The sequence below is a fragment of the Oncorhynchus clarkii genome, chromosome 3 (assembly GCF_045791955.1).
Source record: "Oncorhynchus clarkii lewisi isolate Uvic-CL-2024 chromosome 3, UVic_Ocla_1.0, whole genome shotgun sequence".
NCBI lineage: Eukaryota > Metazoa > Chordata > Actinopteri > Salmoniformes > Salmonidae > Oncorhynchus > Oncorhynchus clarkii.
In genome coordinates, this window is record NC_092149.1 from 89,729,695 (window position 1) to 89,757,565 (window position 27,871).

The 27,871-nt window shown below is 46.5% G+C and overlaps 1 protein-coding gene across 1 annotated transcript in view; it reads right to left on the reverse strand.

Annotated features, from left to right (window-relative positions):
* LOC139405547 (unconventional myosin-X-like) overlaps nucleotides 1–27,871 on the reverse strand; it is a 252,096-nt gene that overhangs the window by 60,034 nt on the left and 164,191 nt on the right. Inside the window, exons 16-20 of the mRNA XM_071147963.1 lie at nucleotides 19,617–19,699; nucleotides 18,970–19,078; nucleotides 17,965–18,045; nucleotides 13,986–14,110; nucleotides 7,430–7,538 (exon numbers count right to left, since the gene is read on the reverse strand). Coding sequence (XP_071004064.1) covers nucleotides 7,430–7,538; nucleotides 13,986–14,110; nucleotides 17,965–18,045; nucleotides 18,970–19,078; nucleotides 19,617–19,699 — 507 coding nt within the window. The remainder of the gene's footprint in view (nucleotides 1–7,429; nucleotides 7,539–13,985; nucleotides 14,111–17,964; nucleotides 18,046–18,969; nucleotides 19,079–19,616; nucleotides 19,700–27,871) is intronic.

A 27,871-nucleotide genomic window follows, 5' to 3' on the forward strand; every position in this document is an offset into this window, starting at 1 on the left:
CGTTAATCACACACCACCACTCTACTGTCACACCAACACTCTACTGTCACGCCCTGACACTTCTACACTTTAACCACACCACCACTCTACTGTCACACCACCACTCTACTGTCACACCCTGACCCTTCTACACTTTAATCACACCACCTTTCTACACTTTAACCACACCACCACTCTACTGTCACACCACCACTCTACTGTCACACCCTGACCCTTCTACACTTTAATCACACCACCCTTCTACACGTTAATCACACACCACCACTCTACTGTCACGCCCTGACCCTTCTACACTTTAACCACACCAACACTCTACTGTCACACCACCACTCTACTGTCACACCCTGACCCTACTACACGTTAATCACACACCACCACTCTACTGTCACACCACCACTCTACTGTCACACCACCACTCTACTGTCACACCCTGACCCTTCTACACTTTAATCACACACCACCACTCTACTGTCACACCACCACTCTACTGTCACACCCTGACCCTTCTACACTTTAATCACACACCACCACTCTACTGTCACACCACCACTCTACTGTCACACCACCACCCTTCTAGACGTTAATCACACACCACCACTCTACTGTCACACCACCACTCTACTGTCACACCCTGACCCTTCTACACTTTAATCACACACCACCACTCTACTGTCACACCACCACTCTACTGTCACACCACCACCCTTCTAGACGTTAATCACACACCACCACTCTACTGTCACACCCTGACCCTTCTACACTTTAATCACACACCACCACTCTACTGTCACACCACCACTCTACTGTCACACCCTGACCCTTCTACACGTTAATCACACACCACCACTCTACTGTCACACCCTGACACTTCTACACTTTAACCACACCACCACTCTACTGTCACACCCTGACCCTTCTAAACTTTAACCACACCACCACTCTACTGTCACACCACCACTCTACTGTCACACCACCACTCTACTGTCACACCCTGACCCTTCTACACGTTAATCACATACCACCACTCTACTGTCACACCACCACTCTACTGTCACACCCTGACCCTTCTACACGTTAATCACATACCACCACTCTACTGTCACACCACCACTCTACTGTCACACCCTGACCCTTCTACACGTTAATCACACACCACCACTCTACTGTCACACCACCACTCTACTGTCACACCACCACCCTTCTACACGTTAATCACATACCACCACTCTACTGTCACACCACCACTCTACTGTCACACCACCACCCTTCTACACGTTAATCACATACCACCACTCTACTGTCACACCACCACCCTTCTACACGTTAATCACATACCACCACTCTACTGTCACACCACCACTCTACTGTCACACCACCACTCTACTGTCACACCACCACTCTACTGTCACACCACCACCCTTCTACACGTTAATCACACACCACCACTCACACCCTGACACTTCTACACTTTAACCACACCACCACTCTACTGTCACACCCTGACCCTTCTAAACTTTAACCACACCACCACTCTACTGTCACACCACCACTCTACTGTCACACCACCACTCTACTGTCACACCCTGACCCTTCTACACGTTAATCACATACCACCACTCTACTGTCACACCACCACTCTACTGTCACACCCTGACCCTTCTACACGTTAATCACATACCACCACTCTACTGTCACACCACCACTCTACTGTCACACCCTGACCCTTCTACACGTTAATCACACACCACCACTCTACTGTCACACCACCACTCTACTGTCACACCACCACCCTTCTACACGTTAATCACATACCACCACTCTACTGTCACACCACCACTCTACTGTCACACCACCACCCTTCTACACGTTAATCACATACCACCACTCTACTGTCACACCACCACCCTTCTACACGTTAATCACATACCACCACTCTACTGTCACACCACCACTCTACTGTCACACCACCACTCTACTGTCACACCACCACCCTTCTACACGTTAATCACACACCACCACTCTACTGTCACACCACCACTCTACTGTCACACCACCACTCTACTGTCACGCCCTGACCCTTCTACATGTTAATCACACACCACCACTCTACTGTCACACCCTGACCCTTCTACACGTTAATCACATACCACCACTCTACTGTCACACCACCACTCTACTGTCACACCCTGACCCTTCTACACGTTAATCACACACCACCACTCTACTGTCACACCCTGACCCTTCTACACTTTAATCACATACCACCACTCTACTGTCACACCACCACTCTACTGTCACACCCTGACCCTTCTACACTTTAATCACATACCACCACTCTACTGTCACACCACCACTCTACTGTCACACCCTGACCCTTCTACACGTTAATCACACACCACCACCCAACTACACTTTAATCACACACCACCACTCTACTGTCACACCCTGACCCTTCTACACGTTAATCACACACCACCACTCTACTGTCACACCACCACTCTACTGTCACACCACCACTCTACTGTCACGCCCTGACCCTTCTACACGTTAATCACACACCACCACTCTACTGTCACACCACCACTCTACTGTCACACCCTGACCCTTCTACACTTTAACCACACCACCACTCTACTGTCACACCCTGACCCTTCTACACTTTAATCACACACCACCACTCTACTGTCACACCACCACTCTACTGTCACACCACCACCCTACTACACTTTAATCTAACACCACCACTCTACTGTCACACCACCACTCTACTGTCACACCACCACCCTTCTACACGTTAATCACACACCACCACTCTACTGTCACACCACCACTCTACTGTCACACCACCACTCTACTGTCACACCCTGACCCTTCTACACTTTAATCACACACCACCACTCTACTGTCACACCCTGACCCTTCTACACGTTAATCACACACCACCACTCTACTGTCACACCACCACCCTTCTACACGTTAATCACATACCACCACTCTACTGTCACACCACCACCCTTCTACACGTTAATCACATACCACCACTCTACTGTCACACCACCACTCTACTGTCACACCACCACCCTTCTACACGTTAATCACATACCACCACTCTACTGTCACACCACCACCCTTCTACACGTTAATCACATACCACCACTCTACTGTCACACCACCACTCTACTGTCACACCACCACCCTACTGTCACACCCTGACCCTTCTACATGTTAATCACACACCACCACTCTACTGTCACACCACCACTCTACTGTCACACCCTGACCCTTCTACACGTTAATCACATACCACCACTCTACTGTCACACCACCACTCTACTGTCACACCCTGACCCTTCTACATGTTAATCACACACCACCACTCTACTGTCACACCCTGACCCTTCTACACATTAATCACATACCACCACTCTACTGTCACACCACCACTCTACTGTCACACCCTGACCCTTCTACACGTTAATCACACACCACTACTCTACTGTCACACCCTGACCCTTCTACACATTAATCACACACCACCACTCTACTGTCACACCACCACTCTACTGTCACACCCTGACCCTTCTACACGTTAATCACACACCACCACTCTACTGTCACACCACCACTCTACTGTCACACCACCACTCTACTGTCACACCACCACCCTTCTACACGTTAATCACACACCACCACTCTACTGTCACACCACCACTCTACTGTCACACCACCACTCTACTGTCACACCCTGACCCTTCTACACTTTAATCACATACCACCACTCTACTGTCACACCACCACTCTACTGTCACACCCTGACCCTTCTACACTTTAATCACACACCACCACTCTACTGTCACACCACCACTCCACTGTCACACCACCACTCTACTGTCACACCCTGACCCTTATACACTTTAATCACATACCACCACTCTACTGTCACACCACCACTCTACTGTCACACCCTGACCCTTCTACACTTTAATCACACACCACTACTTTACTGTCACACCACCACTCTACTGTCACACCACCACTCTACTGTCACACCCTGACCCTTATACACTTTAATCACATACCACCACTCTACTGTCACACCACCACTCTACTGTCACACACTGACCCTTCTACACTTTAATCACACACCACCACTCTACTGTCACACCACCACTCTACTGTCACACCCTGACCCTTCTACACGTTAATCACACACCACCACTCTACTGTCACACCACCACTCTACTGTCACACCCTGATCCTTCTACACTTTAATCACACACCACCACTCTACTGTCACACCCTGACCCTTCTACACGTTAATCACATCACCACCACTCTATTGTCACACCACCACTCTACTGTCACACCCTGACCCTTCTACACGTTAATCACATCACCACCACTCTACTGTCACACCACCACTCTACAGTCACACCCTGACCCTTCTACACTTTAATCACACCACCCTTCTACACGTTAATCACACACCACCACTCTACTGTCACGCCCTGACCCTTCTACACTTTAATCACACACCACCACTCTACTGTCACGCCCTGACCCTTCTACACGTTAATCACATCACCACCACTCTACTGTCACACCATCACTCTACTGTCACGCCCTGACCCTTCTACACTTTAACCTCTTGGATCTCTAGGGGCGCTATTTCATTTTTGGATAAAAAACGTTCCCGTTTTAAGCGCAATATTTTGTCACGAAAAGATGCTTGACTATGCATATTATTGACCGTTTTGGAAAGAAAACACTCTGAAGTTTCAGAATCTGCAAAGATATTGTCTGTAAGTGCCCCAGAACTCATTCTACAGGCGAAACCAAGATGATACGTCAACCAGGAAATGAGCAGAATCTCTGAAGCTCTGTTTTCCATTGTCTCCTTATATGGCTGTGATTGCGCAAGGAATGAGCCTACACTTTCTGTCGTTTCCCCAAGGCGTTTGCAGCATTGTGACGTATTTGTAGGCATATCATTGGAAGATTGACCATAAGAGACTACATTTTCCAAGTGTCCGCCTGGTGTCCCTGCGTCGAAATTGGAGCGTAAAGCCAGGTGCAATTATTTTTCCATTTGAGAGCAAGGAGAAACCAGGCTTCCACGAAGGATATATCATCGAAGAGATATGTGGAAAAACACCTTGAGGATTGATTCTAAACCACGTTTGCCATGTTTCAGTCAATATTATGGAGTTAATTTGGAAAAAAGTTCGCGTTTTGAGGGCTGAATTTTCGTTTTTTTTTTTTTTTTTTTTTTTTGGTAGCCAAATGTGATGTACAAAACGGAGCTATTTCTAATACACAAAGAATATTTTTGGAAAAACTGAGCATCTGCTATCTAACTGAGAGTCTCCTCATTGAAAACATCAGAAGTTCTTCAAAGGTAAGTTATTTTATTTGAAGGCTTTACTTGTTTTTGTGATAGTTGCCTGCTAAATGCTAACGCTAATGCTAACGCTAAATGCTACGCTAGCTAGCTACTGTTACACAAATGATTGTTTTCCTATGGTTGAAAAGCATATTTTGAAAATCTGAGATGACAGTGTTGTTAACAAAAGGCTAAGCTTGAGAGATAGCATATTTATTTCATTTCATTTGCGATTTTCATGAATAGTTAACGTTGCGTTATGGTAATGAGCTTAGGTCTATAAATAGAATCCCGGATCCGGGTTTGGTCGTCGCAACAGGTTAACCACACCACCCTTCTACACTTTAATCACACCACCCTGCAACGCCTGAGAGAGGTGAGCTTAGAGATGATTTATCACTCTGAGGGTCCCAGACAACATCCCTCATCCCTCTTCCTCTATGACACACATACTAGGACTAAAACCCACACAGAGAGACGAGACCACCAGTCAGTCAGATCCTCCACATATAGAGACAGACCACCAGTCAGTCAGATCCTCCACATATAGAGACAGACCACCAGTCAGTCAGATCCTCCACATATAGAGACAGACCACCAGTCAGTCAGATCCTCCACATATAGAGACAGACCACCAGTCAGTCAGATCCTCCACATATAGAGACAGACCACCAGTCAGTCAGATCCTCCACATTCAGAGACAGACCACCAGTCAGTCAGATCCTCCACATATAGAGACACTGTTTCTGACTGCTTTCAGCTCCTGGCCTTTACCCCAGCTGGTTTCCTGTTTTGGAATCACACACTACACAGTATCATGAAGCCAGCAGCCACACCTCCCTGTCATGGAGCTAACTTCTGAATCACACTACAGGTCCCACAATGCAGTGTATCATGAAGCCAGCAGCCATACCTCCCTGTCATGGAGCTAACTTCTGAAACATACTACAGGTCCCACAATGCAGTGTATCATGAAGCTAAGACTGGCTAGACAACTGGGTGAGAGGCAACTGGCCAAAGCGTGTACCTGTAACAGACCTGTAGCTATACAATGTATACGTACTGAACTCAGAGAATATCCCGTTGTTGTTGACTACTGTACATGACTAACTCTGACCCAGACACAGGAACACAGTATTTATGGCTGCTGGGGAAAGTTTGACTTAAGGAAGAGAGACATTATCCTGTGATAGTGTCCCTGTCCCAGCTGGGTCGTCAGGAAGAGAGACATTATCCTGTGATAGTGTCCATGTCCCAGCTGGGTTGTCAGGAAGAGAGACATTATCCTGTGATAGTGTCTCTGACCCAGCTGGGTTGTCAGGCAGAGAGACATTATCCTGTGATAGTGTCTCTGACCCAGCTGGGTTGTCAGACAGAGAGACATTATCCTGTGATAGTGGCCCTGACCCAGCTGGGTTGTCAGACAGAGAGACATTATCCTGTGATAGTGTCCCTGTCCCAGCTGGGTTGTCAGACAGAGATACATTATCCTGTGATAGTATCCCTGTCCCAGCTGGGTTGTCAGACTGAAGCTTGTGTAACTGTCCCTATTCTTCTTCCTTCTCGGTAACCTATCACCCTAAAACCCCCCCAGCCCGAGGTTCTTGTTCTTCTCCCTTCTCGGTAACCCCCCAGCCCGAGGTTCTTGTTCTTCTCCCTTCTCGGTAACCCCCCAGCCCGAGGTTCTTGTTCTTCTCCCTTCTCAGTAACCCCCCAGACCGAGGTTCTTGTTCTTCTCCCTTCTTGGTAACCTATCACCCTGAAACCCCCCCAGCCCGAGGTTCTTGTTCTTCTCCCTTCTCAGTAACCCCCCAGACCGAGGTTCTTGTTCTTCTCTCTTCTCGGTAACCTATCACCCTGAAACCCCCCCAGCCCGAGGTTCTTGTTCTTCTCCCTTCTCAGTAACCCCCCAGACCGAGGTTCTTGTTCTTCTCCCTTCTCGGTAACCTATCATTCTGAAACCCCCTCAGCCCGAGCCGCACACATTACAGGTAGCAGAGTACACTCTGTGACGGTGTGTGTGACGCGTCGTCAGGGCCAGCGTACCTTAGTCTTCCCCAGCTGCCAGTCTCTCTTGGCAGGGTCGTATGACATCAGCAGCTCTGTACACCTCCCTCTCGGGTCATCTGTCGGACGGTTGTCTTTCATCATGTACCTGCACAGAGAACACAGACACAGATCAGGCCAGAGAACAAACACACACACATCCCAGCTAGCATATTTGGTTCCTCGGAAGTTGTGGGAACGTATATTTTTTGTTTCACATTGGTTGTGGGAATGGAGCCATAAGTTTCCTGACCGGTAAAACTGAAAGTGAAAGGTTGCCTGTTCTGGGAACGTTTATTTATAAGTTGCAGGGAGGTTCTGAGGGGTTCTACTCTGGTTCCTTGAATGTTTTCCAGGGAGGTTCTGAGGGGTTCTACTCTGGTTCCTTGAATGTTTTCCAGGGAGGTTCTGAGGGGTTCTACTCTGGTTCCTTGAATGTTTTCCAGGGAGGTTCTGAGGGGTTCTACTCTGGTTCCTTGAATGTTTTCCAGGGAGGTTCTGAGGGGTTCTACTCTGGTTCCTTGAATGTTTTCCTGGCAGGTTCTATTAACGCTCTGAGAATGGAAATGACAGGTAACTTATGCGTAGATATTGTATTCTAGTCATGGTTCATCCTGTGGATTATGGCGCCGGAGGAGGTGGCTGCTGTTTAACGATCCCCTAACCAATTGTGTGTGTTTTTCTGCGTTATTTTGTAACTTATTGTACATAATGTTTCTGCCACCGTGTCTTATGACCGAAAAGAGCTTCTAGATATCAGAACAGCAATTTCACACTTGGACTTTTTCTTTAACAAGTCCGGACGGAAAGGCTTTACTTCAGATGCCCGATAAGGGCCCTCATCCCCGTCATTCGCAGGAGAAAGAGACGGAGATATCGGGGACGAAGGTCTGGGTGCCTTGTAAGGATCTGAAACGAGCGGGTAATCTCCCTTTACCATCGGTCCTATTAGCCAACGTACAATCAATGGAAAATAAAATAGACGAACTACGATAGCGTATACACTACCATTCAAAAGTTTGGAGTCACTTAAAAATGTCCTGGTTTTTTAAAGAAAAGCACATTTTTTGTCCATTAAAATAACACCAAATTGATCCGAAATACAGTTTAGACATTGTTAATGTTGTAAATGACTATTGTAGCTGGAAACGGCTGATTTTTAATGGAATATCTACATAGGCGTACAGAGGCCCATTATCAGCAACCATCACTCCTGTGTTCCAATGGCACGTTGTGTTAGCTAATCCAAGTTTATCATTTTAAAAGGCTAATTGATCATTCTAAAACCCTTTTGCAATTATTATGTTAGCACATCTGAAAACTGCTGTTCTGATTAAAGAAGCAATTAAACTGGCCTTCTTTAGACTAGTTAAGTATCTGTATTACTTTAGTAATGTTAACATACTGCTTTACTCATCTCATATGTGTATACTGTATTCTACTCTACGGTATTTTAGGCCATGCCACGCCGACATGCTCAATCTAATATTTATATATTTCTTAATTCCATCCTTTACTTTTAGATTTGTGTGTATTGTTGTGAATTGTTAGATATTACTGCACTGTTGGAGCTAGGAACACAAGCATTTAGTTAGATACTACTGCACTGTTGGAGCTAGGAACACAAGCATTTAGTTAGATACTACTGCACTGTTGGAGCTAGGAACACAAGCATTTAGTTAGATACTACTGCACTGTTGGAGCTAGGAACACAAGCATTTAGTTAGATACTACTGCACTGTTGGAGCTAGGAACACAAGCATTTAGTTAGATACTACTGCACTGTTGGAGCTAGAAACACAAGCATTTAGTTAGATACTACTGCACTGTTGGAGCTAGGAACACAAGCATTTAGTTAGATACTACTGCACTGTTGGAGCTAGGAACACAAGCATTTAGTTAGATACTACTGCACTGTTGGAGCTAGGAACACAAGCATTTAGTTAGATACTACTGCACTGTTGGAGCTAGGAACACAATAATTTAGTTAGATACTACTGTACTGTTGGAGCTAGGAACACAAGCATTTAGTTAGATATTACTGCACTGTTGGAGCTAGGAACACAATAATTTTGCTACACTTGCAATAACATCTGCTAACCATGTGTATGTGACCAATAACATCTGCTAACCATGTGACCATTAACATCTGCTAACCATGTGTATGTGACCAATAACATCTGCTAACCATGTGTATGTGACCAATAACATCTGCTAACCATGTGACCATTAACATCTGCTAACCATGTGTATGTGACCAATAACATCTGCTAACCATGTGTATGTGACCAATAACATCTGCTAACCATGTGTTTGTGACCAATAACATCTGCTAACCATGTGTATGTGACCAATAACATCTGCTAACCATGTGTATGTGACCAATAACATCTGCTAACCATGTGACCATTAACATCTGCTAACCATGTGTATGTGACCAATAAAATCTGCTAACCATGTGTATGTGACCAATAACATCTGCTAACCATGTGACCATTAACATCTGCTAACCATGTGTATGTGACCAATAAAATCTGCTAACCATGTGTATGTGACCAATAGCATCTGCTAACCATGTGTATGTGACCAATCAAATCTGCTAACCATGTGTATGTGACCAATAACATCTGCTAACCATGTGTATGTGACCAATAACATCTGCTAACCATGTGTATGTGACCAATAACATCTGCTAACCATGTGTATGTGACCAATAACATCTGCTAACCATGTGTATGTGACCAATAACATCTGCTAACCATGTGACCATTAACATCTGCTAACCATGTGTATGTGACCAATAAAATCTGCTAACCATGTGTATGTGACCAATAACATCTGCTAACCATGTGTATGTGACCAATCAAATCTGCTAACCATGTGTGTGTGACCAATAACATCTGCTAACCATGTGTATGTGACCAATACAATCTGCTAACCATGTGTATGTGACCAATAACATCTGCTAACCATGTGACCATTAACATCTGCTAACCATGTGTATGTGACCAATAAAATCTGCTAACCATGTGTATGTGACCAATAGCATCTGCTAACCATGTGTATGTGACCAATCAAATCTGCTAACCATGTGTATGTGACCAATAACATCTGCTAACCATGTGTATGTGACCAATAACATCTGCTAACCATGTGTATGTGACCAATAACATCTGCTAACCATGTGTATGTGACCAATAACATCTGCTAACCATGTGTATGTGACCAATAAAATCTGCTAAATATGTGTATGGACCAATAACATCTGCTAACCATGTGTATGTGACCAATAACATCTGCTAAATATGTGTATGGACCAATAACATCTGCTAACCATGTGTATGTGACCAATAAAATATGTTAAATATGTGTATGGACCAATAACATCTGTTAAATATGGACCAATAACATCTGTTAAATATGTCTACGTGACCAATAAAATGTGATTTGATCAGTCAGCACACATTTTGATTCTAATGACAAATAGACAATGTCATTGAAAGAGGAGGGAGCCGATAATCAATGGATAAGGCTGTAAAGTTGCTAAGCAAGCCAGATTGACTAGCGTACGGAGTAATGTTATCTAGCTACTGTAACGTTGCAAAACAAGCCAGATTGACTAGCGTATGGAGTAATGTTATCTAGCTACTGTAATGTTGCTAAACAAGCCAGATTGACTAGCGTATGGAGTAACGTTATCTAGCTACTGTAACGTTGCTAAACAAGCCAGATTGACTAGCGTATGGAGTAACGTTATCTAGCTACTGTAACGTTGCTAAACAAGCCAGATTGACTAGCGTACGGAGTAACGTTTGCTAACATTAATGTTAGATGAGCAAAGCCCATTGCATGTATGATACTTTATCAGCGAGGCAGTATCCCAAAGTTTGGTGTCGACTATGAACTTTACTAAGCTAGCTAGCTAGCTGTGCTTTGTGGAAGAATATGGGCGATATTGTCAACATTGAGTCGGTGCTCCATACAGCTAATGTTACAGCCTTGTTACTAGCAGAGCACAAACAAATAAGCACAAATGAGATAGTGAACGTCCTTGGCTGCTATTGTCATTTAGATTACATGCAAGTATCAAGGCCAACAGTTTACACAGATGACTTCAGCCATGTGAAAGACCTTCCACGGCAAAATATATAGCTAGCTTCCTTTGCTTGTAGCTTGCCTCTCATCTGACTGGTGTTAGCTAGTTACTAGCGCTGTTGCTGTTGCTGCACAACCCAAGTGATTTGGTCCAGTATTAGAGCTCTGAGATTCGTCTGAAAAGCAGCACGTCGTTGGATCTTAACGGACAGAAATTAGCATTTGAGAGTGATAAATTATACATTTAATAAACACTGTTGCACCTACAAATTTAGTCAATCAGACCGTTGTTAAGTCCAATGGTCACTTTATGTACACCATAGTCTCGTTTTAATCATTGCTTCTAGAATTTGAGCGCAGAAAATACTAATAAGTGCTCACAAATACTCCAAAACCAAAATATACAATATCATAAAGTGGGTACAAAACCGGTCGCAGAACAACACTAACTAGAATTAGAACTACCAGAACATAACTACACATCACATCCAATCACCCACAAGGACACGAGGGGAAACAGAGGGTTAACCTCTTGGATCTCTAGGGGCGCTATTTCATTTTTGGATAAAAAACGTTCCCGTTTTAAGCGCAATATTTTGTCACGAAAAGATGCTCGACTATGCATATTATTGACCGTTTTGGAAACAAAACACTCTGAAGTTTCAGAATCTGCAAAGATATTGTCTGTAAGTGCCCCAGAACTCATTCTACAGGCGAAACCAAGATGATACGTCAACCAGGAAATGAGCAGAATCTCTGAAGCTCTGTTTTCCATTGTCTCCTTATATGGCTGTGATTGCGCAAGGAATGAGCCTACACTTTCTGTCGTTTCCCCAAGGTGTTTGCAGCATTGTGACGTATTTGTAGGCATATCATTGGAAGATTGACCATAAGAGACTACATTTTCCAAGTGTCCGCCTGGTGTCCCTGCGTCGAAATTGGAGCGCAAAGCCAGGTCCAATTATTTTTCCATTTGAGAGCAAGGAGAAACCAGGCTTCCACGAAGGATATATCATCGAAGAGATATGTGGAAAAACACCTTGAGGATTGATTCTAAACCACGTTTGCCATGTTTCAGTCGATATTATGGAGTTAATTTGGAAAAAAGTTCGCGTTTTGAGGGCTGAATTTTCGTTTTTTTTTTTTTGGTAGCCAAATGTGATGTACAAAACGGAGCTATTTCTAATACACAAAGAATCTTTTTGGAAAAACTGAGCATCTGCTATCTAACTGAGAGTCTCATTGAAAACATCAGAAGTTCTTCAAAGGTAAGTTATTTTATTTGAAGGCTTTACTTGTTTTTGTGATAGTTGCCTGCTAAATGCTAACACTAACGCTAATGCTAAATGCTACGCTAGCTAGCTACTGTTACACAAATGATTGTTTTCCTATGGTTGAAAAGCATATTTTGAAAATCTGAGATGACAGTGTTGTTAACAAAAGGCTAAGCTTGAGAGATAGCATATTTATTTCATTTTATTTGCGATTTTCATGAATAGTTAACGTTGCGTTATGGTAATGAGCTTAGCTATAAATAGAATCCCGGATCCGGGTTTGGTCGTCGCAACAGGTTAAATACACAACATGTCATTGATGGGATTGGAACCAGGTGTGAAGAAAGACGAGACAAAACCAATGGAAAATGGATCAGCGATGGCTAGAAGATCGGTGACGTCGACCGCCGAACAAGGAGAGGGCCCGACTTCGGCGGAAATCGTAACAGCCATTCTATTGTGGGGGCGATACATAACATTTAGATATATTTATATACCGAACTCGCTCTAATATTTCAGATATGTTTTAAAGTTTTTGAATGATGTGTGTTATGTTATTGTTTATTACTGCACTGTTGGAGCTAGAAACATAAGCATTCCACTGCACGCGCGATAACATATTCAAATCTGTGGATCCGACCAATAAACTTTGTAAGAGCCGCTTTGTAAGAGCTAATAGTTTTACAGTCTATTGATAGTAATACATATGTTATTTTACACCCAGAAGACAGTATGGTACAGTGTCAGTGTGTAGGCCCAAGATACTGTAGTGTCAGTGTGTAGGCCCAAGATACTGTAGTGTCAGTGTGTAGGCCCAAGATACTGTAGTGTCAGTGTGTAGGCCCAAGATACTGTAGTGTCAGTGTGTAGGCCCAAGATACTGTAGTGTCAGTGTGTAGGCCCAAGATACTGTAGTGTCAGTGTGTAGGCCCAAGATACTGTAGTGTCAGTGTGTAGGCCCAAGATACTGTAGTGTCAGTGTGTAGGCCCAAGATACTGTAGTGTCAGTGTGTAGGCCCAAGATACTGTAGTGTCAGTGTGTAGGCCCAAGATACTGTAGTGTCAGTGTGCAGGCCCAAGATACTGTAGTGTCAGTGTGTAGGCCCAAGATGCTGTAGTGTCAGTGTGTAGGCCCAAGATGCTGTATGTTTTCTGTATCTTCTAGTTATTACTGTCTGTAGGCTGACCTGCTGTAGAAGTCTGTAAAGGTCCTGCGGACAGGGAACCCAGCCCTGCGGATCTTCACGGTCTCCAACATCCCAGAATACCTCAGCTGGTTCAGGACCACTTCTGGGTCAAACATGTTGGCGTTCTGAGAAGTAAAAAAACAACAATGCCATGTGTCAGGTGACATAAGCAGGCTGTCACCAAGGTGACACGACAAAATGCTGACTACACTGGTACTCATTTATACCAGCTGCCAGCACCTTATGATGTTAGCACCACTTGTAGCTTCAAGGAAGAGGGATTGGTAGAAGACAAGAGAGGGGACAAGGAAGAGGGATTGGTAGAGGACAAGGGAGGGGACAAGGAAGAGGGATTGGTAGAGGACAATGGAGGGGACAAGGAAGAGGGATTGGTAGAGGACAAGGGAGGGGACAAGGAAGAGGGATTGGTAGAGGACAAGGGAGGGGACAAGGAAGAGGGATTGGTAGAGGACAAGGGAGGGGACAAGGAAGAGGGATTGGTAGAGGACAAGGGAGGGGACAAGGAAGAGGGATTGGTAGAGGACAAGGGAGGGGACAAGGAGAGGGATTGGTAGAGGACAAGGGAGGGGACAAGGAAGAGGGATTGGTAGAGGACAAGGGAGGGGACAAGGAGAGGGATTGGTTAAAGACAAGGGAAGGGACAAGGAAGAGGGATTGGTAGAGGACAAGGGCGGGGACAAGGGAGAGGGATTGGTAGAGGACAAGGGCGGGGACAAGGGAGAGGGATTGGTAGAGGACAAGGGTGGGGACAAGGAAGAGGGATTGCTGCCATGCTAGGGACAGGGACAGGGACAAGGAAGAGGGATTGCTGCCATGCCAGGGACAGGGACAAGGACAAGGGAGAGGGATTGCTGCCATGCTAGGGACAGGGACAGGGACAAGGATAAGGGATTGCTGCCATGACAGGGACAGGGACAGGGACAAGGAAGAGGGATTGCTGCCATGCTAGGGACAGGGACAAGGAAGAGGGATTGCTGCCATGCCAGGGACAGGCGACAAGGTGAGACATGGTAGTGATTGGCACTGGGGACTCTGTGAGAACATGTGCCTCTGAAACAGTAACCTTCTGTAACCCAAACCTCTCAGAGGACAATGAGAACAGTGACCATGCCTTGTTAACCATGAACGCCTTGTGCCAGTTCCAGAAGGAAATGAATCTATTGGCAACGCACTTCATCATGTGTTAAATGTCAATAGGAAAGTTGTTTTGTTTTCCACTGCGGAGACATAGTGGAACCAGTTCTACAGCCCCTCGCTGACCTCTCTTCTCTCCCTCCACAGCAGCAGTCAGCAGGTCAGTAGTGCAACAATGGCCCACACACAACCAACTGCAGCTGTGGCGGGCCAACCCTAACCCCTCACCTCTGACCTGGGCTGGAAGAATGTTCTGGCAGAGGGGCGTTGTTACAGAGGCACAAAGAGAGCCCTCACGGACCCATGGAAGTGCCCGGAACAGCACACTCAGAGCCCTCACGGACCCATGGACGGCTCCGGAACACTCAACACACTCAGAGCCCTCACGGACCCATGGAAGGCCCCGGAACACGCAACACACTCAGAGCCCTCACGGACCCACGGAAGTGCCCGGAACACTCAACACACTCAGAGCCCTCACGGACCCATGGAAGGCCCCGGAACACGCAACACACTCAGAGCCCTCACGGACCCACGGAAGGCGCCGGAACACTCAACACACTCAGAGCCCTCACGGACCCATGGAAGGCCCCGGAACACTCAACACACTCAGAGCCCTCACGGACCCATGGAAGGCCCCGGAACACTCAACACACTCAGAGCCCTCACGGACCCAAGGAAGGCCCCGGAACACTCAACACACTCAGAGCCCTCACGGACCCATGGAAGGCCCCGGAACACTCAAGACATTCGGAGCTCTATTCAATCAGCCGACATCCGCATAGAGGTTGTTTTGGCGTGTCAGAGGTGGAACTGAGTTAGAGCTGTCAGATCTACAAGTGGCTCCTGGCATTATACCTAAAGCAGACATTGCCATTCTATACAGTGCCTTTGGAAAGTATTCAGACCCCTTGACTTTTTCCATATTTTGTTACGTTACAGACTTATTCTAAAATGGATTAAATAAAATGGTCAGCAATCTACACACAATACCCCCTAATGAAAAAGAAAAAACAGGTTTTGAGAAATTTTAGCAAATGTATCAAAAATAAAAAACAGAAATACCTTATTTACATAAGTATTCAGACCCTTTGCTATGAGACTCAAAATTGAGCTCAGGTGCATCCTGTTTCCGTTGATCATCCTTGAGATGTTTCTACAACTTGATTGGAGTCCACCTGTGGTAAATTCAATTGATTGGACATGATTTGGAATGGCACACACCTGTCTATATAAGGTCCCACAGTTGACAGTGCATGTCAGAGCAAAAACCAAGCCATGAGGTCAAAGGAATTGTCCGTAGAGCTCCGAGACAGGATTGTGTCGAGGCACAGATCTAGGGAAAGTTACCAAAACATTTCTGCAGCATTGAAGGTCCCCAAGAACCTAGTGGCCTCCATCAATCTTAAATGGAAGAAGTTTGGAACCACCAAGATCCTTCCTAGAGCTGGCCGCCCGGCGAAACTGACCAATCAGGGGAGAAGGGCCATGGTCAGGGAGGTGACTAACAACCCAATGGTCACTCTGACAGAGCTCTAGAGTTCCTCTGTGGAGATGGGAGAGCCTTCCAGAAAGACAACCATCTCTGCAGCACCCCACCAATCAGGCCTTTATGGTAGAGTGGCCAGATGGAAGCCACTCCTCAGTAAAAGGTACATGACAGCCCGCTTGGAGTTTGCCAAAAGGCACCTACCGATCAAATCAAATCAAATGTATTTATATAGCCCTTCTTACATCAGCCCTAGATCCTCTGGTCTGATGAAACCAAGATTGAACTCTTTGGCCTGAATGCCAAGCGTCACGTCTAGAGGAAACCTGGCATCATCCTTACGGTGAAGCATGGTGGTGGCAACATCATGTTGTGGGTATGTTTGTCAGCAGCAGGGACTGGGAGATTAGTCAGGATCGAGGCAAAGATTAATGGAGCAAAGTACAGAGCGATCCTTGATGAAAACCTTCTCCAGAGTGCTAAGAACCTCAAACTGGGGCGAAGGTTTACCTTCCAACAGGACAACGACCTTGTTCATGTTGGGGTGAGTACTGAATGACCCACCTTGTCCATGTTGGGGTGAGTACTGAATGACCCACCTTGTTCATGTTGGGGGTGAGTACTGAATGACCCACCTTGTTCATGTTGGGTTGAATACTGAATGACCCACCTTGTCCATGTTGTGGTGAATACTGAATGACCCACCTTGTTCATGTTGTGGTGAATACTGAATGACCCACCTTGTTCATGTTGGGTTGAATACTGAATGACCCACCTTGTCCATGTTGTGGTGAATACTGAATGACCCACCTTGTTCATGTTGTGGTGAATACTGAATGACCCGCCTTGTCCATGTTGTGGTGAATACTGAATGACCCACCTTGTTCATGTTGTGGTGAATACTGAATGACCCACCTTGTCCATGTTGTGGTGAATACTGAATGACCCACCTTGTTCATGTTGTGGTGAATACTGAATGACCCACCTTGTTCATGTTGTGGTGAATACTGAATGACCCACCTTGTTCATGTTGTGGTGAATACTGAATGACCCACCTTGTCCATGTTGTGGTGAATACTGAATGACCCACCTTGTTCATGTTGTGGTGAATACTGAATGACCCACCTTGTTCATGTTGTGGTGAATACTGAATGACCCACCTTGTTCATGTTGTGGTGAATACTGAATGACCCACCTTGTTCATGTTGTGGTGAATACTGAATGACCCACCTTGTTCATGTTGTGGTGAATACTGAATGACCCACCTTGTTCATGTTGTGGTGAATACTGAATGACCCACCTTGTACATGTTGTGGTGAATACTGAATGACCCACCTTGTTCATGTTGGGTTTGATGCAGCGCACAAAGAAAGGGTTGGAGGCACTCAGAGTGTTCATCAAGGAATGGAGAGAGTCCTGCAGAAACACAACAACACATCTAGATACGGGATCAGAAACACAACAACACATCTAGATACGGGATCAGAAACACAACAACACATCTAGATACGGGATCAGAAACACAACAACACATCTAGATACGGGATCAGAAACACAACAACACATCTAGATACGGGATCAGAAACACAACAACACATCTAGATACGGATCAGAAACACAACAACACATCTAGATACGGGATCAGAAACACAACAACACATCTAGATACGGGATCAGAAACACAAGTCAAGGCAATACCTATCATATAATAGACTACTCCAGGGGAAGTCAAGGCAATACCTATCATATAATAGACTACTCCAGGGGAAGTCAAGGCAATACCTATCATATAATAGACTACTCCAGGGGAAGTCAAGGCAATACCTATCATATAATAGCCAAGAGGATTCCATCAGGCTGAATAGTAAAGGATACAGGTTAATTTAGCATGTGGGTGACTAGAGGTCATCCCTGAACTGAGAGCTGACGGTGGGTTAGGGTTAGAGGTCAGGGGTCATGAATAGTGGTCCTCACCCTGAACTGAGAGCTGACGGTGGGTTTGGGTTAGAGGTCAGGGGTCATGAATAGTGGTCCTCACCCTGAACTGAGAGCTGACGGTGGGTTAAGGGTCAGGGGTCATGAATAGTGGTCCTCACCCTGAACTGAGAGCTGACGGTGGGTTAGGGGTCAGGGGTCATGAATAGTGGTCCTCACCCTGAACTGAGAGCTGACGGTGGGTTAGGGTTAGAGGTCAGGGGTCATGAACAGTGGTCCTCACCCTGAACTGAGAGCTGACGGTGGGTTAGGGGTCAGGGGTCATGAACAGTGGTCCTCACCGTGAACTGAGAGCTGATGGTGGGTTAGGGTTAGAGGTCAGGGGTCATGAACAGTGAGCCTCACCCTGAACTGAGAGCTGACGGTGGGTTTGCGTCTGGCCGTCCCCATCTTCAGGGTCTCCTCTCCGTTCCTGCTTCCGACACGCTCAAACAGGTCATAGATGAAGTCAAGCCTGAAGGACATAAACCACAGTCCTTTACATTAAACAAACAAACTAGTCAAAGGAGGAACTATACGCACAATGTCAACTGCAGAGATTATTCAACTGTTGCAAGCATTTTATAACCAGGGGAAAGGGGGAGACCTAGTCAGTTGTACAACTGAATGCCTTCAACTGAAATGTGTCTTCCTCATTTAACCTGAATCAGAGAGGTACGGGGAGGGGGAGGGGGCTGCCTTAATCGACGTCCATGTCATCAGTACCCAGAGAGCGGTTGTTCTTGGGGACTGCCGGCTTGGGATTTGAACCAGTGACCTTTTGGTTACTGGCCCAATGCTCTTAGCCAGGGTTTCTCAAACTCAATCCTGGGCCCTCCCCTCCCCTTCGTGCAGATGTTGGTTTCTGTCCCAGCACTACACAGCTGATTCAAACAACCAAAGCTTGATGATGAGTTGGTTATTTGAAATCAGCTGTGTAGTTTTAGGGTTCCCAGGGGTGGGGGAAACCCTGGTCTAGACTACCTGTTAACGATCATGGACATCGTGTATACCTGCTGTCTTTAAGCATGTTTAAGATGTCATCTCTGAAGGTGTCTCTGTTCTTCTGGAGGATCCCTCTGACGTCATACAGAACCTGGTCAAAATAAACATGTAGAGGAGCAGACAGACCAGAGGCATGTCGCCGTACGTTCAGTTAGTACTGTACATTACATTAGCTGTACATGAAGAGAATGATAGCTAGTCTCCTAAAGTCTGTCAAAGCTGTGGCTGAGACTCACTGAGAGAGAAGGGATGGTGTGAAGAATGCGGAGAGGACCTGGGGGCAGTGTTAATACTGTCTGTCACCTGTTGAGAGTTACTGAGCCCTGGTCTTAACAGGAGAAGATTCCTCACTAGAGTAATGAGGGGACAGAGGGATCAGGGGGGGCAGAGGGATCAGGGGGGGGCAGTGTTAATACTGTCACCTGTTGAGAGTTACTGAGCCCTGGTCTTAACAGGAGAAGATTCTTCACTAGAGTAATGAGGGGACAGAGGGATCAGGGGGGGCAGAGGGATCAGGGGGGGAAGAGGGAACAGGGGGGGCAGAGGGAACAGGGGGGGCAGAGGGATCACTAATCTGGAATAAAGTCTCACTAATCTGGAATAAGGTCTCACTAGATCTGGAATAAGGTCTCACTAATCTGGAATAAGGTCTCACTATATCTGGAATAAGGTCTCACTATATCTGGAATAAGGTCTCACTATATCTGGAATAAGGTCTCACTATATCTGGAATAAGGTCTCACTAGATCTGGAATAAGGTCTCACTAGATCTGGAATAAGGTCTCACTATATCTGGAATAAGGTCTCACTATATCTGGAATAAGGTCTCACTATATCTGGAATAAGGTCTCACTATATCTGGAATAAGGTCTCAGCATTGTATTACTATATAAAGTAATCATTATAAAACAGTTAGACTAGATATGTTATAATTTATATTGAATATACTAAAGGATGTGACTCTCTCCTCTGAAGTAGAGGCCTTCCAGATAACAGAGGAAGCAGCAGGGGAGAGGGGTTCTAGGGAGAGGAGGGAGGGACCGGAATCATGGCTCCTACACTGAAGTAGGTGTCAATGAGCCAACCTCCTCTTCTCACCCTCGTCTCCCCCTCTCCGTGCCCTGGTCAATGAAAAGGAAAGAGAATGGGAGGAAAAGGGAGGAGGGGTCCTGGCTCTTTTGACTTCTGACTCATGATTGAACAGGTTATGATGCACCCTCCCCACCCCGACCCCCTAGACTCGTTAGGAGCCCTGTCTCTCTCTCTGGGCCTAGTGGTCTAGCTGTAAGGGTAGACACAGGAAAACCTGGCTCCCTGTAGAGGAAAGGCTGTGCAACCACTGCACCACAGCAGAACCTGAAACAGAGCTGCATTTCCTGACAAAATGTTTAAAAAATATAAAACTATTAGAAAGTCATTTCCCCAAATTTTAAACCCTTCAAAGTTTCAAAGACGTGAATAGGCTACCCGTCCTGTTGGGGGAGGACGCAGAGAGCTGTGGGTTGGCAGCGCACTACATTGCTGCCTGCCATAAGATGAGGGACAGTGTCTGACAGACCAATCAACCAGCACACATCCTCTATGTCATCGTTACTACCTCATCCATTGGATGGTTATTTTTACCCTTGATAATTGTTGTTACTAATTGTCTGGTTGACTATTTTGATTAGTAATATTTTAATTATGTTAATATTGTAAATGTATCACTAAATCTCCAAAGTACACTTTGACATTATGTACATTGTTACGTCATGCCAATAAAGTGAATTGAATTGAAAAGTGAGATTGTGAGAGAGAGAGAGCGAGACAGCGAGAGAGAAAGCGAGAGAGCGAGACAGAGAGAGACAGAGAGAGAGAGCGAGACAGAGAGAGACAGAGAGAGAGAAAGCGAGAGAGAGAGCGAGAGAGAGAGAGAGAAAGCGAGAGAGCGAGAGAGAGAGACAGAGAGAGAGAGAGCGCAACAGCGAGAGAGAAAGCGAGAGAGCGAGACAGAGAGAGAGAGCGAGACAGAGAGAGACAGAGAGAGAGAAAGCGAGAGAGAGAGCGAGACAGAGAGAGACAGAGAGAGAGAGCGAGACAGAGAGAGAGAGCGAGACAGAGAGAGAGCGAGACAGAGAGAGAGCGAGACAGAGAGAGAAACAGCGAGAGAGAAAGCGAGAGAGAGAGCGAGATAGAGAGCGAGACAGAGAGAGACAGAGAGAGAGAGAGAGCGAGACAGAGAGAGACAGAGAGAGAGAGAGAGAGCGAGACAAAGAGAGAGCGAGACAGAGAGAGCGAGCGAGACAGAGAGAGAGAGAGAAAGAGAGCGAGACAGAGAGAGTGAGAGGGAGAGGGAGAGAAATCAGATGCTCAACACGCTCTGCTCACACCTACTGTAATGGTCCAAGCCTTAAAAAAACTCAGGGGCCATGCTAATTTGGTATAGATCAGACCTAACTCACTCTGTTAAATTAGTCAAAACAGGAACATTTTACATCTGACTAGAAATTCATAAGGAAATTTTCTCAGTGAAAAATGTCCTCCTGTGTGCTACCTATATCCCCCCACTAGAATCCCCATACTTTAATGAAGACAGCTTCTCCATCCTGGATGGGGAAATCAATCATTTCCAGGTCCAGAGACATGTACTAGTCTGTGGTGACCTAAATGCCAGAACCGGACAAGAACCTGACACCCTCAGCACACAGGGGGACCAACACCTACCTGGAAGTGACAGCATTCCCTCCCAAATATGCCCCCCATAGACACAACTATAACAACATAACCAACAAAAACGGGTCACAACTCCTGCAGCTCTGTCGCACGCTGGGTATGTACATAGTCAATAGGCTTCGAGGGGACTCCTATGGTAGGTACACCTATAGCTCATCTCTTGGCAGTAGTACTGTAGACTACATTATCACTGACCTTAATCGAGAGTCTCTCAGAGCGTTCACAGTCAGCCCACTGAAACCTCTATCAGATCAAAGCAAAATCACAGTCTACTTGAACATAGCAATTCTCAAATCATGAGGCATCAAAGCCAAAGGAACTCAATAATATTAAGAAATGCTATAGATGGAATGAAAGCAGTGTGGAAACCAACCAAAAACAATTAGACAACAACAAATTCAATCCCTTTTAGACAACTTCCTGGACAAAACGTTCCACTGTAATAGTGAAGGTGTAAACTTGGCAGTAGAAAATCTTAACAGTATATTTGACCTCTCAGCTTCCCTATCAAATATAAACATTTCAAACATCCAACCTAAGAAAATTAACAACAATGACAAATGGTTTGATGAAGAATGCAAAAACCTAAAAAAGAAATTGAGATACCTGTCCAACCAAAAACATAGACACCCAGAAAACCTGAGTCTACACCTTCACCATGGTGAATCACTAAAACAATACAGAAATACACTACGGAAAAAGAAGGAACAGCACGTCAGAAATCAGCTCAATGTAATTGAAGAATCCATAGACTCTAACCACTTCTGGAAAAATTGGAAAACTCTAAACAAACAACACAAATAATTATCTATCCAAATTAGAGATCTATGGATAAACCACTTCTCCAATCTTTTTGCCTCTATAACAAATAACAAACAGCAAAATGATCAAATACAAATCTTAGTACTTCCGGCGCCGACAGAGATGTCCGCCTCGCTTCGCGTTCCTAGGAAACTATGCAGTATTTTGTTTTTTTACGTGTTATTTCTTACATTGGTACCCCAGGTCATCTTAGGTTTTATTACATACAGTCGAGAAGAACTACTGAACATAAGAGCAGCGTCAACTCACCATCAGTACGACCAAGAATATGACTTTCCCGGAGCGGATCCTGTGTTCTGCCTTTCACCCAGGACAATGGAATGGATCCCAGCCGGCGACCCAAAAAAAACGACTTCGTAAAAGAGGCAAATGAAGCGGTCTTCTGGTCAGACTCCGGAGACGGGCACATTGCGCACCACTCCCTAGCATACTTCTCGCCAATGTCCAGTCTCTTGACAACAAGGTTGATGAAATCCGAGCAAGGGTAGCATTCCAGAGGGACATCAGAGACTGTAACGTTCTTTGCTTCACGGAAACATGGCTCACTCGAGAGACGCTAACGGAGTCGGTGCAGCCAGCGGGTTTCTCCACGCATCGCGCCAACAGAAACAAACATCTTTCTGGTAAGAAGAGGGGCGGGGGCGTATGCTTTATGGTTAACAAGACGTGGTGTGGTCATAACAACATACAGGAACTCAAGTCCTTCTGTTCACCTGATTTAGAATTCCTCACAATCAAATGTCGACCACATTATCTACCAAGAGAATTCTGTTTGATTATAATCACAGCCGTATATATTCCCCCCCAAGCAGACACATCGATGGCTCTGAATGAACTTTATTTAACTCTCTGCAAACCCCCGCCCTCCTTTCGGAAAAGCTGACCACGACTCCATTTTGTTGCTCCCTGCCTACAGACAGAAACTAAAACAAGAAGCTCCCGTGCTGAGGTCTGTTCAACGCTGGTCCGACCAATCTGATTCCACGCTCCAAGACTGCTTCCATCACGTGGACTGGGATATGTTCCGCACTGCGTCCAACAACAACATTGACAAATATGCTGATTCGGTGAGCGAGTTCATTAGAACGTGCATTGAAGATGTCGTTCCCATAGCAACGAACGATTAAAACATTCCCAAACCAGAAACCGTGGATTGATGGCAGCATTCGCGTGAAACTGAAAGCGCGAACCACTGTTTTTCACCAGGGCAAGGTGACCCGGAAACATGACCGAATACAAACAGTGTAGCTATTCCCTCCGCAAGGCAATCAAACAAGCTAAGCGTCAGTATAGAGACAAAGTAGAGTCGCAATTCAATGACTCAGACACAAGAGGCATGTGGCAGGGTCTACAGTCAATCACAGATTACAAAAAGAAAACCAGCCCGTCACGGACCAGGATGTCTTGCTCCCAGGCAGACTAAATAACTTTTTTGCCCGCTTTGGGGGCAAACTAACTGCCCTCCAGGACACCTACACCACCCGATGTCACAGGAAGGCCATAAAGATCATCAAGGACAACAACCACCCGAGCCACTGCCTGTTCACCCCGCTATCATCCAGAAGGCGAGGTCAGTACAGGAGCATCAAAGCAGGGACGGAGAGACTGAAAAACAGCTTCTATCTCAAGGCCATCAGACTGTTAAACAGCCACCACTAACATTGAGTGGCTGCTGCCAACACACTGACTCAACTCCAGCCACTTTAATAATGGGAATTGATGGAAATTGATGTAAAATATATCACTAGCCACTTTAAACAATGCTACTTAATATAATGTTTGCATACCCTACATTATTCTTCTCATATGTATATGTATATACTGTACTCTATATCATCTAATGTATCACTAGCCACTTTAAAATATGCCACTTTGTTTACATACCCTACATTACTCATCTCATATGTATATACTGTACTCGATACCATCTACTGCATCTTGCCTATGCCGTTCTGTACCATCACTCATTCATATATCTTTATGTACATATTCTTTATCCCTTTACACTTGTGTGTGTATAAGGTAGTAGTTTTGGAATTGTTAGGCAAGATTACTCGTTGGTTATTACTGCATTGTCGGAACTAGAAGCACAAGCATTTCGCTACAGGAATGACTATGGTAGAAACAGGACCTGTCACTGGGCAGGGCAGGGCAGGAACTCAGGAGGAATGACTATGGTAGAAACAGGACCTGTCACAGGGCAGGGCAGGGCAGGGCAGGGCAGGGACTCAGGAGGAATGACTATGGTAGAAACAGGACCTGTCACTGGGCAGGGCAGGGACTCAGGAGGAATTACTATGGTAGAAACAGGACCTGTCACTGGGCAGGGCAGGGACTCAGGAGGAATGACTATGGTAGAAACAGGACCTGCCACTGGGCAGGGCAGGGACTCAGGAGGAATGACTATGGTAGAAACAGGACCTGTCACAGGGCAGGGCAGGGACTCAGGAGGAATGACTATGGTAGAAACAGGACCTGTCACTGGGCAGGGCAGGGCAGGGACTCAGGGAGAATGACTATGGTAGAAACAGGACCTGTCACTGGGCAGGGCAGGGACTCAGGAGGAATGACTATGGTAGAAACAGGACCTGTCACAGGGCAGGGCAGGGACTCAGGAGGAATGACTATGGTAGAAACAGGACCTGTCACAGGGCAGGGCAGGGACTCAGGAGGAATGACTATGGTAGAAACAGGACCTGTCACAGGGCAGGGCAGGGACTCAGGAGGAATGACTATGGTAGAAACAGGACCTGTCACTGGGCAGGGCAGGGACTCAGGAGGAATGACTATGGTAGAAACAGGACCTGTCACAGGGCAGGGCAGGGCAGGGACTCAGGAGGAATGACTATGGTAGAAACAGGACCTGTCACTGGGCAGGGCAGGGACAGGAGGAATGACTATGGTAGAAACAGGACCTGTCACTGGGCAGGGCAGGGACTCAGGAGGAATGACTATATTAGAAACAGGACCTGTCACTGGGCAGGGCAGGGCAGGGACTCAGGGAGAATGACTATGGTAGAAACAGGACCTGTCACTGGGCAGGGCAGGGACTCAGGAGGAATGACTATGGTAGAAACAGGACCTGTCACTGGGCAGGGCAGGGCAGGGACTCAGGAGGAATGACTATGGTAGAAACAGGACCTGTCACTGGGCAGGGCAGGGACTCAGGAGGAATGACTATGGTAGAAACAGGACCTGTCACTGGGCAGGGCAGGGCAGGAACTCAGGAGGAATGACTATGGTAGAAACAGGACCTGTCACTGGGCAGGGCAGGGCAGGGACTCAGGAGGAATGACTATGGTAGAAACAGGACCTGTCACTGGGCAGGGTAGGGACTCAGGAGGAATGACTATGGTAGAAACAGGACCTGTCACTGGGCAGGGCAGGGACTCAGGAGGAATGACTATGGTAGAAACAGGACCTGTCACTGGGCAGGGCAGGGCAGGGACTCAGGGAGAATGACTATGGTAGAAACAGGACCTGTCACTGGGCAGGGCAGGGACTCAGGAGGAATGACTATGGTAGAAACAGGACCTGTCACAGGGCAGGGCAGGGACTCAGGAGGAATGACTATGGTAGAAACAGGACCTGTCACAGGGCAGGGCAGGGACTCAGGAGGAATGACTATGGTAGAAAGAGGACCTGTCACTGGGCAGGGCAGGGACTCAGGAGGAATGACTATGGTAGAAACAGGACCTGTCACAGGGCAGGGCAGGGACTCAGGAGGAATGACTATGGTAGAAACAGGACCTGTCACTGGGCAGGGCAGGGACTCAGGAGGAATGACTATGGTAGAAACAGGACCTGTCACAGGGCAGGGCAGGGCAGGGACTCAGGAGGAATGACTATGGTAGAAACAGGACCTGTCACTGGGCAGGGCAGGGACAGGAGGAATGACTATGGTAGAAACAGGACCTGTCACTGGGCAGGGCAGGGACTCAGGAGGAATGACTATATTAGAAACAGGACCTGTCACTGGGCAGGGCAGGGCAGGGACTCAGGGAGAATGACTATGGTAGAAACAGGACCTGTCACTGGGCAGGGCAGGGACTCAGGAGGAATGACTATGGTAGAAACAGGACCTGTCACTGGGCAGGGCAGGGCAGGGACTCAGGAGGAATGACTATGGTAGAAACAGGACCTGTCACTGGGCAGGGCAGGGACTCAGGAGGAATGACTATGGTAGAAACAGGACCTGTCACTGGGCAGGGCAGGGCAGGAACTCAGGAGGAATGACTATGGTAGAAACAGGACCTGTCACTGGGCAGGGCAGGGCAGGGACTCAGGAGGAATGACTATGGTAGAAACAGGACCTGTCACTGGGCAGGGTAGGGACTCAGGAGGAATGACTATGGTAGAAACAGGACCTGTCACTGGGCAGGGCAGGGACTCAGGAGGAATGACTATGGTAGAAACAGGACCTGTCACTGGGCAGGGCAGGGCAGGGACTCAGGGAGAATGACTATGGTAGAAACAGGACCTGTCACTGGGCAGGGCAGGGACTCAGGAGGAATGACTATGGTAGAAACAGGACCTGTCACAGGGCAGGGCAGGGACTCAGGAGGAATGACTATGGTAGAAACAGGACCTGTCACAGGGCAGGGCAGGGACTCAGGAGGAATGACTATGGTAGAAAGAGGACCTGTCACTGGGCAGGGCAGGGACTCAGGAGGAATGACTATGGTAGAAACAGGACCTGTCACAGGGCAGGGCAGGGCAGGGACTCAGG